This window comes from Centroberyx gerrardi, chromosome 5 (assembly GCF_048128805.1).
Source record: "Centroberyx gerrardi isolate f3 chromosome 5, fCenGer3.hap1.cur.20231027, whole genome shotgun sequence".
Lineage (NCBI taxonomy): Eukaryota > Metazoa > Chordata > Actinopteri > Beryciformes > Berycidae > Centroberyx > Centroberyx gerrardi.
In genome coordinates this window covers 3,831,933-3,850,120 of record NC_136001.1, presented here as the reverse complement: position 1 = coordinate 3,850,120, position 18,188 = coordinate 3,831,933, and the positions used below count along the sequence as shown (strand labels likewise).

At 41.7% G+C, this 18,188-nt stretch overlaps 1 protein-coding gene across 1 annotated transcript; it reads left to right on the top strand.

Moving 5' to 3' along the window:
• The first annotated feature begins 1,882 nt into the window (after positions 1-1,882).
• apobec2a (apolipoprotein B mRNA editing enzyme, catalytic polypeptide-like 2a) lies at positions 1,883-17,880 on the top strand. The gene is made up of 4 exons (XM_071907011.2): positions 1,883-2,143; positions 14,125-14,349; positions 15,179-15,487; positions 17,392-17,880. Exons 1-3 carry the CDS (start codon positions 1,893-1,895, stop codon positions 15,480-15,482), a joined length of 780 nt encoding a protein of 259 aa, XP_071763112.1. The 5' UTR covers positions 1,883-1,892; the 3' UTR covers positions 15,483-15,487; positions 17,392-17,880.
• Positions 17,881-18,188: the final 308 nt, after the last annotated feature.

Here is an 18,188-nt window from a genome sequence, read left to right as displayed (position 1 = left end):
CATTGTCGGGCCTTTGGCATAATGTGTCCAATCAGACTTCTAATAAGTGGAGTCTTTGGTGTGTGGATAATAGACCTTTTCGTTTCTATTTCTGAAGCTCTTGAACCCAGGGGTAAGGTCTCATCTCTCTGTCAAGGCAGTGGTCCCGACTGAAGAACTCAACCATCCCATCCACATAGTAATCCGTCCTCCCCTCTGCGAACGCATCGCCCCATTTTCTCCGGCCCAGTGTCCGAGCAGCTCACAACCCCAATGTTCCCAACAGCACCTGCAATATCCATTAATCTTAAAGTGGTAACAGGCACTAGGGAATGGGACGAGTTCCATATTTGTAAGCAGAGATGCAAAGAGGCAAATGAAGAAAGGCTACTGGCCCCTGGGGGCATAAATGACAGTCCCTGCATCTAATATTATTTGCCACCAAACTTTCAGAAACCTGGCTTATATTGATTATATACTGAAATATGTGGAGACAGATGGTGTACAATGATGATGACAAGATATTACTATTTGGTCAATGTGAAAAATTATTAGACGTAGGGACTGACAAGATATTATTTGGTCAATGTGTCAAGGGAATGTCAAGGGAACATTGGTCTTGAAAGCTCCCTGATGTGACTTTTTTGATATGGTTTCCAAATAACTTTCTATTGGATTCCAAATAACTACAAGATCAAATTTGGACTCACTTAAACTAAGCTGGTGCTCATGCTGGCTCCACTGAACTACAGTCCCACATTCCTCCAGATCAATCTGTGAAGCCGACTCCCCCACATACCTGTGAGATAGTAACCCACTTTGACTGGGAACTCTTCTGCCATCATACATGTTATCATAGCTAAGTCCTATAGAGTCCTATACAGTCCTATACAGAAATGACCCAGACCTTTTTATTAGGCCTTTACTTATATCTAGAATCCTTGTCTGCCACCGTCCCCAACAACATCTAGGCCTATTATTAACTGTGTCTCTTGTGCATCAATAGACAATATGAACAGAGAAACTACGATCTGACCTGGTCTGTGAAAATGCAAAGACAAGCAAACACACACACACACACACACACACACACACACAGCTCTGCAGCAACGCAGGAGCTGGGGGTCCTTCCCACCCCACCCTTGGGGTCTTTAAATAGACCTGCCTCGTCTTTGAGCTGCAGCTGCCTGTGTGCGTCTAGCAAGGTTCGACCGATATGGCTTTTTGAAAGCTGATACTGATACTTTTGCATTGAAGCTGCCGATAGCTAATACTTTGTGCCAATGTTTAAAATATCCTTAAAATTTGGCATTTCCATGCCAAAAAATAATGAGTATTCAGTGTTTCCTCCAGAATTGTTTTGAATTGTAAGCCCCTGAAACAGCATTTAGACCATCATGGGACACTAACATTTGTTAATTAAGCCATGTTAAGGATTTTCGGTCGGTCAGCCGTTCCTTCAGGCAGGGTGAGGCAGATTTCATTGCAGGTTTGCTGATCCTCCCACACAACACTGGAATGATTTGTAAAAATAACAATAATGATGAAAACATATTGACTAGCTGTGGTCAGGGAGGCCAATATCATCCTGATATACGAGCAAAGCAATATATCAGTCTAACCCCAGTGTCTAGAAGGCCTGCCTCTCTCTCTCTGGTTTGCCCCTCGCTCTACTCTCCTGCTCCACTCTCCCTTTCCTAGTCAACCATTCCACTCCCTCCCTCTTCCTCTCTCTTCTTCTCTGCTTCTCTGCTACTCTCCCTATTTTGTCATTTTTGTGTCTACTTTCAAATTTTCTTTCCTTATTTCCTATCTCTATCCTCACCTTCAAACTTTGGCCACTGCCTCTGGTCTTTCTTTTTTCCTCTCCAATCCTATTATTTCTACACACACACAAGTAATTCCCTGTCACCATGGCCGACAAAAACCGTATGCTGACGAGGAAAAAAGAGAGGAAAGAAAAAGAACCCGCCGATGCGACCAAGGATGTAAAGAAGGAGTTGAAGAAAGAGGAGAAGGTTCCTACCGAAGGAGTAAAGGCTGCGGAGAGCGAAGAGGTCCCACCGGCCGAGGCGGCGGCCACCAACGGCGCTGTAGCTAACAGCCAGAATGGGGATTTGCAGATTGAGCCGATGGAGCTGCCTCCATTTGAAATCATCACAGGGTAGGTGATGGCACCTCTGGGCTCAATTTGTCTCATGTACAGTCAAGTTTATTTATAGAGCATTTTTAACAAACAGGATTGTCTCAAAGTGCTGTACAGAAAGCAAAGGGTGGACAAAAACGTGCATGGCTGTGTTGCCTCATAACTAATATTTCCTTTCCTTTAAACACTTTTTCTCAAGCTGATGTCTGGCTGTTTTTCCCCTTCACTTCACTCACATACACTACCAGTCAAAAGTTTGGACACACCTGATTGAATGTACAATGTTTTTCATTCTCTTAAAGCCATTTTGATCTAAAGGCTTATGCTTAAATGCTTGAACTGTCTGAAAGTTTACAGGTTAAGAATGTAATACAAGTCCCCTTGGGCAGTGATGTGTCTGATTCAATGAGGTAGATTTAGACTTAATTCCTTTTGCAAGTTTAATTCCTCATACAGTACATACTGTATATACATAGGCCTATAGTGCTGTGAAAAAGAATTTGCCCTTTATACACTTTCATGCATTTTTCACATTGAATTTGGTCAGACCTTTTTGTGGTTGATAGACATTTTAGAGGGAGCTTGGAGGGAGTTTCAGTCTGAGAGAAAAAAAAAAATGACATCAATGTTTTGTGCTTCTCTCATTTGCAATCATTCTGTGTGAAAATAATCACCCACAACACAGTTAAAGAGATAATTAGGACTTGGTGTTTGAATACTTTGGTCAACAATAAAGCCTGATTTGGGACAGCTCTTCTCAGTAGATAGCTGACAAACCTTATCAGAGTGAATGGTTCTGAGGTCCCTTCAATACATCTTAATGGGATTTTAGGGTTTAGGGCGGACCCAGCCTCAGAAGTATGGAGCACAGTGTGGAATACCTATGTTACTTACTGTATGGACAGTGGTGGTTTGTGTCACCCACCACACAGACAAAACATACATTAAGAACATCAATATGTACCAACTTAAGTACTAAAAAGATTTTGATTCAATTTTGTAATTAACAATCTTTGAATGCAAGTATGTATAGTAAGCTTGGGTATTTCAAAAAAATGTCCCCTTCCTTTCAGAACATCGCCTTTTTTTTTTTTTTAACTAAACCGTGCCAGGAGCCAGTCAGTTTATTTTCTGTAGGCTACAAAGATTTTGCTCCAATGTCCTTAACTAGGTCCAAAATCTTCAATGACTCTGCTGTTGAAGTCTGGAATGTCTCTGACAAGCTTCTACTCCACAGAGAGTATGGCCAATGCACTGAGCAGGCCATGGATCATTATGTTTTTCAGGAAGTCACTGTCTTGTTGTAAACACATCTGCTAAGGTATCTAGTAGAAGCTAGCATTAGTAGTGGGTAGTAGTCACATCATAACATTAAAATCAGCTGCTTTCATAAATTAGCCGGCTGGCTAGTTAGCTAGCCAGTGTTTTGGAGTAGAGACTAGGAACCGAGAAAACCGTTTACTGTCACAGTAACCTATTGGAAACAAATCTACGTAATCAGACTATTCATTATTACTTATAATATTACGGAATAGACTAACACCTAGACCACAACAATCTTTTTCATGTATCTCCATTTTTCTAGGCTGGTTGTTATATTTTTGGACAATAGTGCACAACCAATTCTTTGACAGACCTCCATGATGGTGCCAGATGTGGTTGATAGATTTGTAATGCAACTGCAAAGCCTCTATTGTTCAGATGTATGTAAAAAAAATTGAAGATTTGAGACTGCACTCTTTTTACATGGTACTTGCAGACCTTATGACTTGTGAATAACTTGGTCAAACCTTTGCTGCCAACCATTTGATTATGAATTACTGAATTTCAATTGAATCTATCAAGTAATGAAAAAGCTATCAAATTGGTATTGTAACCATTAATTTCAACAATCCTAATTCCCATCATCCTTTCCTTCATACAAATCAGTTCAAACATTTTATCATTCAGACTCATGGGCCTGAGATCATATGAATCCCTTTTTCAATATCTGCAATAACTTTTTTTTTTCTGGCATCATAATCAGATTTTATTGTCAGACTGACATGTCTGACAATCTTGTTTTATTGAGAACAATCATGTCACCTCTGTGCTCGTACATCCTTGTGTGCATGCTTCATGTTTTATGGAGACCCACTTTGCTCACTAGCACTACTAGTGGCCAAAAAATGTTTTATCTGTTGGTTGAGAGACTTGACATTATGCTCTGTCTCCCTCATTTATGCATCTGGATGATCTTGTGCTAGTGGATTACATCTGACAGTGGTTAAATTAATGTTAAAGGTCCAGTGCAATGAGAATTGCATTTCTCATGGTATTATTTAAAGGTTAAATATTTCTGCTATACGTAAGCATAATATGACTAGAAAATATCAGCTGAGGTTCCCGAATGGTAGTGAGTGAAACAAAGTGAACAAACATGGTGCACACACCGCAGAGATTTCTGCATTCAAAAACACAGGCTAATGTTTTTATTGTTGTTTGAAGGCCCTCCTACCACGCCAAGGTCCATTCAAAATCTGGCAATTTGTTTTTGCCTTGCTTATCGGCAAAAAACACACATCAGAAAATATAGTTTGAGACTTTATTACTAATTGGTAGGGTGTTCTGGTAAATTCGGCATGTATAATCCTCCAAACAGCTTGAATTTTGGACCGGCCTATTTGAGTGGTGTTACTTCACAAACAAAATAGTGACTCCTTGGATATGTTCCAAAAATCAGCAGACAACAGGAATTGTGGCAATGTCAGTATCCTAATCACGGCAAGCATCCATCAGCCAAAAAAAATGTGCTAACTCTGTTAAACATGATAGAACGTTCATTGTTGTTGATTCTGAAACAATCCAACCGGCGCTACCGTGCTGATGATGGTCTCACTCTGGCTGTCTCACGTTGGTATGTTTCTCCTTGTGTTTTATTTTTACTTTGTATTTTAATGTTCTTTGTACAGAACTTTGGTCAGCTCAAGCTGTGTTTAAATGTGTTCTAGAAATAAACTTTACTTACTTACTTACTCACTCTACGAACTAGGGCAGTGTTGTTGCAATGACAACGCTGAACGATAGAGGCCAGTGTTGGACCAGAAATTACACATAGACCCTTTAACAAAGGACCTGTTAATGTAAAGTTATCCAAATTATCATAACTGTCAGCATTGTGGGAAAAAAACGCCCTTTGAAAAACTCTCACTCTGGTTTTCAACAGAATCAAACAGATTTAGACTTCCAATCTACTTCCTGGTGTAAATTATTTCACTTACACCCAGGTTTTAATGCTCTGGTTGGTCGACACTATGCATAGTTAATCAGGTGTCCCATAGACTGTCAGTAGCCAGCCAGCTACTTGCTAAACTAGCCAAAAAAAGCCTCCGTGCCTCAATTGTTGCTGGTTGGTGAAATTACAACACTGGATATTTGTTCCCCAAAGATAGAAATACTGGCATGCAGTGGATGGCACAATCATAGGGAAGGTTTGGCTCTCACTCAGTTCTACAAGCTTTGTACCATTTAACCATCAACGAGACTAGGAGTCTATCAAAGCCTGAGTCTGCAATCTAACTGACATTGCGATTATTATATCATTAGATAAACTGAAAAATTTTTGCTCATTGTGTTAGAAATCAACCTCAAACTCTGCTTGAGTTGAAATCATTGCACTGGATCTTTAACTAGCAAACGTCAGCTTGTTTGATTTAGACAATAAAGGTTGCGTGTTTCTACAGGCTAATGATAGCTTCTCTGCTTTCAGTGAAATAATCATCCTGATGTTGTTTCAGCTAACAAGCTTGATAAACTGGTCCAGGTTAGGCCTTCAATATCATCCACCTGCAGAGCCGGAGGGTCACTGCAGTTTTAGACCTGTGGGTAGATGCTTCTCGGAGGCTGCTTCCAATGGCACATATTGAGCATTTTTATTGTGAGGCAGGGGCTACCTCCTGCATGAGCCCCGGGCACAAGCAAGCCAATTAAATGTTTGATTCAAAACAACAACAGATGCTGAGCCTACCAATGGGCACCTTTTTTTTAACACCAGGTGACATGAGAAATCTTCAAGTGCTGGCCTCTCCATAACTGAAAGGTCCCAAGTTCAATTTCTGCAATACACATGTCCTGAACCCTACCTGCTTACTCATTTAGAGTTGCTTTGGACGAGAGCATCAGCTAAATGCTGAAACTGTAACCTCATACCAATGACTCTGTGTGTCAGTACATAGTCCTCGAATAGACCACTGTTTGTGCTGTCTGATTGTGCAAGGCATATACTGTAGATTCACAAACTTGGGTAAAGTAGTCATCCACAACTAATACATATCTGTTCCCCTTAGTTCCCCTATGTCATGGGCAGCTCCAGAATATCATGTCGCCACCCTTTGAAATGGATGGGTCACCTGCGACCCCCCCATGGGCGCTTGATGTCATGGAACTGGGGCCTGGTGAGTCTGACAGGCCACGCACTGGTCACACCAGCTTTGAATGTCCTTGAACATGGAAGGCCAGTAACTGCCCTGTCACATCAGGAACAAGAGCAGAGGGAATAACAACCCGAAATAAGCTTTCTCAGCCAGTGAGAAGCTCCCCTCATTTCCCCACATGGTGTCCTCGGTGCTCCTCTCTCAACCCAGTTTAAAACTCTGCCAACATCTGGGTCTGCCTGCTGAAGGTCCCCCTTTCCTGCCCCATGTGAGAGCGCTTACCTGAAATACAGACCATCCCATGAACTGTTGTGGGTCTCCCCCAGCTGCTCCTCTGTGTCTCCCGGAGAGTCCACCTGGGAAACAAGTTCATATGTGGGTTCAGGGACTCAGGTGGTTTGTTGTGGGAGTCACTTAGGCTACTGCTCCCCCTGCATCTGTGTTCCCAGAAGGGCCCTGGGGCTCCGGTGGTCTCCGAGAGAGTGTCAGCGTTGGTATGGTGCTGGCCATCCTTGTGCTTGATGGCCCAATTCAGTCCAAGGATCCATCGGGCTCTTCTTGCTGTAGGGTCATTGTCAATAGTCATGTGTCTGAGGCCCAGCAGAGGCCTATGATCTGACACGATCGTGAACAAAGTTAGTCTAATATAGTGCCTAAATTAGCACACAGCCCACTCTATAGCCCACAGCTCTCTGTCGAATGTGGACCAGCGTGTGGGCATGAGAGCCTTGCTGGAATACACCACCACATGCTGTAGTCCGTCTTGGTCTTGGGCTAAAACACATCCAAGGTGTTGTCCACCGTGGGGAGAGGATGAAAGTCCTTCACAGTTATACTGTTCAAATGCTGATAGTCACTGCAGAATCTCCATTCCCCATTTTTCTTTTTGACTAGTACAGGTGAGGCCCAAAGGCTACAGCTCTCTTCAGTCAACCCATCAGCCAACAGGGCTTACACCTGCCTGTCAATCTCCTCCCTTTTTTCTGGTGATGTTCATTAGGCACCCTGCTTTAGTGGAGGATGATCACCAGTTCGGCTGTGGTGCTTAACCAGCATGCACTTGCCTGTATTCTGCTTTGACAGCAGTCTGGCTAACTCGGCTCTCTGTTGTTGGTTAGCCGGAGACCCCTCCAGAGACACAGGTGGTATACTCAATTGGACCCTGGGTGAGTGGCCTTATGTCAGATTCACCCACAGAGAATAATTCACCTAGGTGCATGCCTTCTCTCAGCGTAATGTCTTTTTCAGTGGGGTTTAAGACACGGGCAGCAGTAACCCTATTAATCACAGAGCTCACTGTATGGGCCATGACAAACTCACTTTTGTCTGGGAGGCTGGGCTCCAAGCAGTCAATGAAGTCGTTAGGAGGCTGGTCCGTTATCCCTGGTGGAGACACGTGGACTGGCACCAGCGCCTCACTGAGGGGCAGCAAGGTCCTGATGGAGGCAATGGAAATGTTACAGCATCCAGGCACCAAGTCTTTATCACTCAGCAAGGGAACACTAATGTCCCACAGTTGCAGTCGGCCACAAGCATAGTCCAGGAGGGTATGGTTTGGGATTAGAATATCCAAGCCCAGTAACACTACTAGAGAAGATTCCCTGAGCACGTAGAACACATGCTGCCATGATTCAGTGCCCAAACAGGGTGGCAGTGATGGTACCCAATGTGTCCAGCATTTGCCCATTCATAGCCCGTGCCACAATATAGTCAGAGTTCACGGAGTGTTTGCATTGTGGCGGGACAGCCATGTGGAAATCAGCACTAATGAATGACTCTGTTGACCCTGAATTCACCAATATGTCTCTGTCCCTTCAATCACACCCCTCACATATGAAGTACTCTTAACAGCCTTGCTCTGGGCTGACACCTCTCCCACAATAGACTGAATTGACACGTCCACACCATAGACTGTAAAAAAAAACGATGGACGTAGTGAGTGTGACGCCACCCATAGATTTCTGAAAGAAACCTATGAAGCCTGTAGATTGGGTTTACGATTGCCACCATGTTGACATTTTGGAGCCAGCGCAGCCAAAGCGAGGCCACAGAGCTGCAGCACTGCCTACTATTCGCCCATAATTGGCGATCTGATGATCACTGGACAGGCGACCTGTCAATCACTAAGAAAACAATCCTGTTTTATATCAATTATATCCTATTAATGACACAATTATTTTGAAAATCGCCATAAGGACACACATTAGAAGAAATTAAATTAGCTACTGAGACCATAAACTCTTGTCGAAAAAAATTATTGGCTTTATATTTTGAGCGAGAACTTGGGTTGTGGTCCAATTGACTTGCATGGGGTTTGGAGTCTTTTTGGAGCCAGCCCCTAGCGGATGTTAGAGCCGCCTGCCACCACCTGCCGCCTGCCACCAATTGCCGCCTGCCACCAATTGTCGCCTGCCACCACTTCCTTATTGGCTTCATAATTCACCAGTGGTTTTGGCCACTTTTTCCACACTCATGGGGCCCACTGGTGAAGTAGCTGGTGTCTGGGCCACAACATCAGATACAGTCCATTTCTGACTCACATCTTTGGTCTTCCCGCTTGGGAAACAGAAAATACAGTCCAGGCCTCCTTGGCTCTTCCACTTAGAAGGGGCCGCTGGCTGGACTGGGGCTCCGCGAACCTGGGGAGCGGGGTTGGGTAGAGTAGGACTTGCAGTGTCCTCGCTGCTGGTATGGACCCCTGTTCAACGAGCAGCCTCTCAGTTGGTCCTGTGGACACTGCGATTGGCAGCCCTGTGCCCCACAGGTGCACAGACATTAATCTCCATGCAGCCTCAGCTTACGCTTCTCCTCTGCTAGGCGTCTCATTTCCATCCTCATCTCTCTCATATCCTTGGTTAACCTGTCCATGGCCACCCCCATCAGAGACAGAATGCACAGCTGGGTTAGGGTTAGGGTTAGGGCTGCTTCACCTCCAGAGCTAGGACAGCCAGTGTGAGGGCTTGTATAGTCCATCTTGTATAGTCTGTCTCTCTTGCCACTTCACACCAACCAGCAATGATCAGGGCCTCCTTCAAATCAGTGTCCACCTGCTCATGGCACTTTGCTCTCAATACTGGGTCCAGACTGGCGAGGAATGTGAAGAATTACTCTTCTCTGTGTTTTCTCCATAATTTGTTGAAGCCTCCTGAACTAGCTTGCTGATCTCTGCTGCATGAATCTCCAAGCTCTCAGAAAGGGCACGAGCATGAGCAGAAAGTCTTGCCCTGAAGCGGTCCAGCAGTTAGGTTGTCCCACAGCAGAAATGCAGCCTTGCTCAATCGGGTGGGCAGAATCTTAACCAGCTCAAAATCATAATCACCTCCATCACCTCTCACAAGTACTTTAACTGCAACTTCATACTGCCTTGTCCAACTGGGAAAGCTTTGTTTGTCCTCCCCAGAAAATGGCAGTGGAAGCTGAATTCGGACATTACTTCCAAAAGTCTTATACATATGTCACATTCAAATGGTTCCTCCTCATATTTCCACATCCTGTCCAACTTATCTTTAACATCCTCTTTTGCCGGGCGCATGGGACCGGCCTAGAAGAGTGAAAGTAGCTAACTGACTGACTGACTGACTACCCATTGTTGAAAGTGACGTCAAGACCTACACAGTCATGGTGGTATATGTGATATCGCGTTGTTTGCACGGTTAAGTCCCATTCACACCTAGGGCAACAACTATAAAGATAACTACAAATTATAACGATACACTGTTGCTCAAGCATTCACACTACAATGATATCGTCGGCGCCAAATATTCAGAGAACAATGGAGCATGATGACGTGCTTTTATTTTACTCACTCTCGAACATAAATAACGACATAGCCGAAGGATTTGGGTTCATGAATTGCAGCAAAAGCAAGAGGAGCTGGCAGAATCAATACTGCTCTTTTACGGCACTTTCATTACATTATTGTGGTTTGTTTATATGAGAGCTAGTGGTAGTCACCAAGTGAAGCTGTTCATTTCTTTACCAATAAGTAACTCTGAACACCACATCTACTGTGGATCAAAGAGGCTAGTCTCCATGGTGAGAGAGGCTACTCGTTCCTTCCGGTCATAGCCATTAAAAAGATAGGATAATAACGCATTTGTCCTCGGCAGATCAGGTTGGCCAACACATGATGCTATTTTGTTAGTTAGCAAGGTAACTAGCAAATACTCTAGTTAGCCAGTATATCCAAGTCAGTAAACACTCCTTACCGCTAATCCCAAGAGCTCTTCTGACTGGTATGTCATGTTTCTTCTCAACATTTTTATAGGTGATGGTCTTTGTCAAATAGCACCGGGTTCCTCTGAATTCTCCCACCCCGTCCTTTGTAGAACTTTATTTTGATTGGTTGAAAACGTTTTATCGTTGTCTCTACATCCAAAAAAATCGCTCTGAGATGGAACCAACAATATAGTTATAGTTGTAGTCTTGGATGCTTTTATAGTTATAGTTGATATTCTATTTACTTAGAATGATTTAAATCTTGTTATAGTTACAGTTATCTTTATAGTTATCGTTCTAGATGTGAATGGGCCTTTAAAGTTGTACAAAGTGCCACTTATATAGTATATCACTACAATGCAGAGGGCAGTACAGAACACGTATTATACTAGGGTGCGAAAGCCAAGAGGAGGCGAGACCTCAATGGCCCGGCTCGCACTAGGTCAACCTAGTTTTGTTTTTTATTCAGTTATGGTTTTTTTGCAGAATTGGGTCAAGACGACTCCCTACTTCTCCCAATGCCGTGTGCATCCTGAGCTAAAATAAGCTACGTTAACGTTAGCCAGATGTTAGCTAGTTACGGTCGTAACACTCGTCCAACAACTTTAACTTTACTCACGGTGGACACCAATGATGGAAAAAATATCCCACCGCTGCCACCAATGTAGCCGAGGGTGTGTGCGACTATATTTAATGAGCCTAATAAAATAATAACATGGGAGACACAAGGATTTGGGTGAGAGGATGCAGCTTTACTTTTTCACTCCTTCATTCCCCCACTCTACCGGAACAGGAAATTGTACACCGCTTGGCAAAACCATCTCATGGTCGCAATCCAAACCATCCACAGGAGGGCACACTAGTCCACAAGCAATCACACCAGTCTTAATAAAGAACATAAATGAAAGTGGAGTGGTCCACATTGATTTTACCATCCAGGGTCTGCATTCCTAGGAAGTAGAACTCATTTAGTATTGAGATTCTTTGGCGCAGACTCACCAGGGTGTTTAGCAGCAGATGTTTCCAGATCAAGATAGGCTGGCTTATCATTGAAGGGGATCAGTAGATCAAAGGAGGATGAACTGGTGAACAGGATCTTATTGTGCTGGTGTCTGCTCTCACCTGGACACGAAGGTATGGTGCATCTGTTCAGGGGAAGGATGCGTATTTAGCATGGTGGGAGGTCTTTTTTTGACGCACGCTCACATGACCAGTGCTGAATACAATCAGTCTGCTCGCGGAACGTTGGCTGGCTCCTACACTAGCTAGCCAGTTTACTGCAGCTCACATGTCTTCAAATCAAATCAATCAAATTTAGCTTTATTTATAAAGTCATATGAGCTTTCTAACACCACACATTCACTAAAAAAGCTACATCTGTGGCTATCTAAAATCAGTTACAAACTTTTGGAATTTGTAGGTTTGGAGAAATTGTTTAGATTTCATAGGCAAAGTGTCTAGATTGCAGCTTTTTCATTTCATTTCATTGGCAGCCTTGTAGGAGGCCACTGTCTGACAGGCCTTCCTGGGGGAACAAAAGTCCCCTGGGCAAATGTCACAGATTATTCCTTTAATTTGGTAATAATTAAAACTTTTTAACTTTTCAAGCTGCAAGTGTGCAGGCACACTTACAAAAATGTCCTTCAGAAATTTTAGGCTTTTCTAGTTCAATTAAATGCAAACAAACATGTATTAATGATTGACTCTACGTCAGCAATTAGCAAAGTACAACAAGCTACTATTAGCACGACTAACGAAATGGCTGATTCCTAACCAAAATAGATAGAAAATAAATAAATAGATTAGATTAGTTTGCTCATCATTGCTCATTTCTGTTTGCTCATCTTTTGAGCTCACTGCAAGGACAGTGAAGTTAATATGCAAAATGATGAATCTACTCTATTTAGCTGACAGCAAATGTAATATATTCTGTATCACTATTTCCGTCATTCTTTAACTAGATTCAGCATAAGAAATTACCAGTTTTTCCAGCTCAGAAAGTTTTGTTGGTAAAAAAAACAAAAAAACAACAACAACAACAACAACAACAACAACAAAAAACTTGGTAAAAATAAAGGCAACTAACTGTGCTGACAAATAAGGTGAAGATACAAAGTTTGGACAGGAAATGCATCTCCATGTCTTGGGCCTGGACTGGTTAATAAGAGCTCAGTCACAGAGTCACAGGTCTAATAATAAAGAGCTGGAATTCCACTCTCGGCCATGCTGATGCCCTAAAATTAGCTCGGGCCTTGCCTTGCCATGTTGGCTGTTGTATTCGTCTGCCCTCACAGCACAAGTTTCCACCCAACCCCCATCCCATCTCACCTCATCATCCCTCCTCCATGTCTCTTTTGCTAATACGACAGACACAGGTGCCTTGGTTGTGTGTAAGTCAGAGGCATGTTGAACATCCTGTTGGGGATACTGTTGTCTAAATGTTTAAAAGAGAATGCCCAGTGAAGCATATCATGAACTGGCATATATTCCAAACTAGGGACATGTGTAAATCAAGTCTGCAGGTTCTAAGCTGTTTTGTAATGTAGAATGTAACCTGAATACTTGATGCCTTGTGTTTTAAGTACAAATACTCATCTGAACATCTAGAAGAGAAATGTGTGTTGGTCACTGTAGCTACTCAATAGTATATGTGGAGGCAGAACACTGGGGTAAAAAACCTGGATAATCTAGATTATTTATTTTACCACCAACTAATAAAACTCCATACAAGACAACATGATGTTAATTAATGATAATTAACACTAGAAAGGCCAGTGGACTAAGAGAAGGCCAACATGTCCTCAACTGAAGTGGGAGAAATATAATTATAACTACTATTTTCTGGTGTGATTTCGAAAGTCTGACAACACTGGTTTGTACAGAAAGAGGGTCTGGGAAACCTCAAGGAGGGACAGATATTTCTGTCAACTGACTGTGGCTGCTTGGCCTTTCTAATGTTAATGTGTCCAACAGAATCTATGGTCTTTTCAGGTGCATGGTGTGGGGTCAGTTGTCTGTGTCTCAGTCCAGTCTCATCTCACAGCACCTACTGAGGCAAAGTTACATAATGTGAGAGTTTAACTGGGGTCAGGTAAACCTTATTGCTCTGATGGCCTCCTGACCAATGCTTGACCCCAGCTAGCTGATAAAATACTGCGACTATTCATTTGCACTGCAACAGAACAGAAAGGTTATAAAAACACAAGTTGATTGTAAGTGGTAGGGATGTCATTTTGATGTCAAATACAAATAAAACAATCCCATATTGGTTTTGTTTCACAACAATTTTTTATGTTTCTCAAAGGTCTCAAATGATCCAAGTAAAAGTGAAAAATCCCAATGTTTTCTTCATTATCCTCTCTTACACAGGGACCGGATTGATCCTTTCCTCTTCAAGTTTCAGTTCAAGAATGTGGAGTACTCGTCTGGCCGCAACAAGACCATCCTGTGTTATCTGGTGGACAAGGGGGATGCAGCTGACGGGCTGCTGAAGGGCTGCCTGGAAGATGAGCATACCGGCCCTCATGCTGAGGAGGCCTTCTTTATACAGAGCCTGTCTGACTATGACCCCGCACTCAAATACACAGTCACCTGGTACATAGCTAGCTTAAAGTGTCAGATGGTATGTGTCAAATGTGATATAATGTGCCAAATTAAAGGATAATTTAAATTTTTTTCAACCTGGGACGTATTTTCCTAGTTTTTGCCATCATGACGATTGATGATGTTCAAAATTCTGTCATTTACTTCACTGTAGAGCTTTTTTGTACGTCCAGTTCAGAAAATAAGGCCCACGTTATCCTCTAAGTACATTAAGCATTAACAATTATATTATCAACTGTTTTGATGTAAATAATGCATTAATACTTGGTGACGTAATGTCCCATAATATGTAGCCTGTCTGAAATCTTTACACAGACACTATCTATGCCTGCCATATCTATAGTGTATTAAAAGGACACTCATAAGGAATTATAATGCACTTGTAATGTGTTTTGGCCATGCGTATGAGAACACGTTTACTGATGCATTATGTCAGCACTCATGAAACATTACACATGCAATTTAGAGTGAAATATAAGTACAAGCATCTTATGAATGTTTATGACTACTTATCTATCAGAAGTTGCCAGACAACCTTTTAATCTTAACATGACAACCTAGATAATTAGTCATAAACATCCGTAAGATGCTTGTAATTTTAATTAATTCTAAGTCATATTGTCATAAAGCTTTATGAGTGCATTATAATTCGCTATGACTACCCTTAAAATGCACTACAGATATGGTAGTCAGAGAAAGTGTTAACAAGTTAGTTTCATTAATTAGGTGGACAATTATATAAAGAAACACCAAAAAAGAAAAATGACAAACAATTACAAATATGTACTCCCTTTGTTCAAAACCACCTCTTTCTCCTCAGGTATGTCTCCTCCAGTCCCTGCTCAGCTTGTGCATCCAAAATAGCTGAAGTCTTGAGGGCCAGGAAGAGCCTCAAGTTGAGCATCTTTGCTGCTCGGCTCTTTGAGTGGGAAGAACCCGAAATCCAGGCCGGGCTGAAGGCCTTGCACACTGCCGGCTGCAAGCTGAGGGTGATGAAGCCCCTAGACTTCTCCTACATCTGGGACACGTTTGTGGAGAACGAGGAGGAGCCCCTGAACCTCTGGGAAGACTGCAAGGACAACTACGAGTATTACCAAGAGAAGCTGTCTGACATTCTGCAGTGACCACAGTGAGTGTATGGGAGGGTGTAAGGAGAGCACAACCACATCCTAAAAGTGAGCAGGCAGTCTTCTTTCCCTGGGTGTGCGTGCTTTTTTTCGCCCCTTGGCTTTAGCCAGTTGGCAGACTGAATTGGTTAAAGGTTCCATAACATTCAGTTTTCATGATGTTTTCAAATTGCTATGGCTCAGGATAAGAATAATGTTCTTCATGATGTTTTACAAATAAATGTAGTTTAGTTAAAAGATTAATTGAATTAGTCATGAATTTGAAGACTTTACTCACAATACTGAACCCTGATTGGTAAACCAGCTGAGTGGAGGCTTTCCAATTCAAATGCTGCAAACTGGCCTGATTAGAAGGATTTCAGTAATTCTTTAGTGAGGGGAGCCAATCAGGACCGAGTCCAGTTGTGATGCGTTTACCAGAGTTATTGTGAAACTGCCTGGAAAAAGGGTGGATTTTTGAAAATTCAATAACTTTAAATTTAGCTACTCGAACAAAATCACATTTTAACAATGTATTCATTAAACATCTTTGATCATATATGTATACAAATAGAAGAAAGTTTGAATTCCTATAATATGGGACCTTTAAACAGGGACCGCTATCAAAAAATTGGTTGGATGGTGTATTGGTCAGATGGAAATGTATGTGTGAGGATTGGAAGCCTCATATTTTCATTCACAACACTGTTTTTATATACCAGACTTATTCTTTATTGTATAAGACATTGGCTACACAGAGAGCAGGAACATTAAAGACAAATTCGTCTGAGTTTGTATCATGTCCTGTGGACAAAAAAGACAGACAAAGCTAAAAGGATGACGCCTGGCAGAAAGACCAAAAGATACTGCTGCTGTTGTTAGAACCCTGTTCTGCTGAGTTAACACAGCTGTCAACTGGTCACAGGCATTAAAAAGACTTTGTATTAAGTAGAAATGAAAATGAGGCAGGAAGAACAAGGGAATGTGTGGAAGAATGAGGCAAGAGAAAAATAAGCAGGGGCAAGCCTGCTACTACCAACAAGTGCGCCCTCTGCAGGCTACTTTTTTTATACAATGATAGAATGAAGTTTATTTTTCTTTGAAAGCACAGGAACTGGAACCAAATGCACCAATGCTATAAGTCTCACAGGTATTCCTCACTGTGCTCCAAATGACATCCTAAAACCTCATTAAAATGTAGAAGTAGAATGTAGTAGAAATGTAGAATGTATGAAGGGATCTGGGATAATATTTACTAGCAATAAAGGTACAATTAGTGCAATTTTGAGAATAAAATATATTCAGAATGTCTTAATGCCAAAAGGTCAAGAATTAAATGTTTTTGCCAGTGAAACATTATAGCCAGAGAGAGAGAAAAAGAGGTACAAACTAGATTTTCATGGTATTGGAACTTTCACATAAATTATATGATAGAAAGGAATACTTTCCATAGACATTTGACCAAAAATCCCAAATCAATGCATTTTGAACAAATGTTTTAACAGAAGAAAATGTGCAAAAAGTCAAGGGGGAGAATAGTTTTTATAGCCACTGTATAATAATGTCAGAATTTTGAGATTAAAATCAGAATTCTGAGAAAAAATTTCTGACTTTATTCTGACTTTAAACTCAGAGGTCTGACTTTAAACTCAGAACTCAAAGACATTTTTCATGTGGCCCTAATCAGGTTAGCAACAATTAGGAAACACAGGACACTGGACATTGGGCATAGTGGCAAAGGTCATTTGCGCTCTTATTACAAAGGTATCTGTAAGCAGATCTCTTTGATAAAACTGTGGCAACTGTGTCTTTCAAGTTTGTGGCTTAAGTTTAGGGTTACGTTTATTTATATGGTGAAAATATTGAAAGAACCAAGAGATGGGTTCATGCTCTTTGTTGTTTCTCCCCACTCTCTCTGTTGACCCAGGAATCCAGTTGACCCAGAATTTGTCCACCCCCTGGTCGTCACCACTACTTTTTCACTCATAGCATAGTGATGTGTACATGAATCAATAGTAGATGTGTGTGTGTATGACTCTATGTGTGTGTGTGTTGCCTGTTGTCTAGTGTGTGTATGACCACATCACACTTGCTTTACATATTATGACAAAGTCAGAGGAAGACCATCCCCACTACATCAGGCAGCGATCTGGCATGTTGTCCTGGTTTGACTGCTGCAGTCCTCCAGTTCTTCTCTGGATCTTCTCTGGAACATCAACATGCAGAGGAAACACTAGGAGTTTGTCCATTAAAATGTAGTTCATAAATGGCTCCAAAAAATGTGTTACAACATAAGCCTAAGCAACAATTAAATAGTCATGCAAGCCTCTGTTTTAACACCTATTTTCATAAACTACAATAATGCTGTCCATGTGATTCATATTAAAACAGATTTTGTTTTGTTGTTTGCATTTATTTTAACTGAAAGATTAAAAACCTTTTTTTTCTACAGCATTGAAATAAAGTTACATCTGCGCACTATTTGAATAAATCATTTTAATATGATTTTTTATAAAAGAGTTTATAATAGAGCGTTACATATTAGAGTTGCACTTTTCAAAGTTTAAGATGTAGCAGATACACACAATAAAGATTATTGATGATAAACTAGACCCGATTTGATGTTATTGAAATAAATCAATATTCTGTTTATTTTATTTTGCATTGCTTGCCATGTGTCACTGCCTCCTCTCATTCTGCATATTGCATGCCTCGTGTACAGCA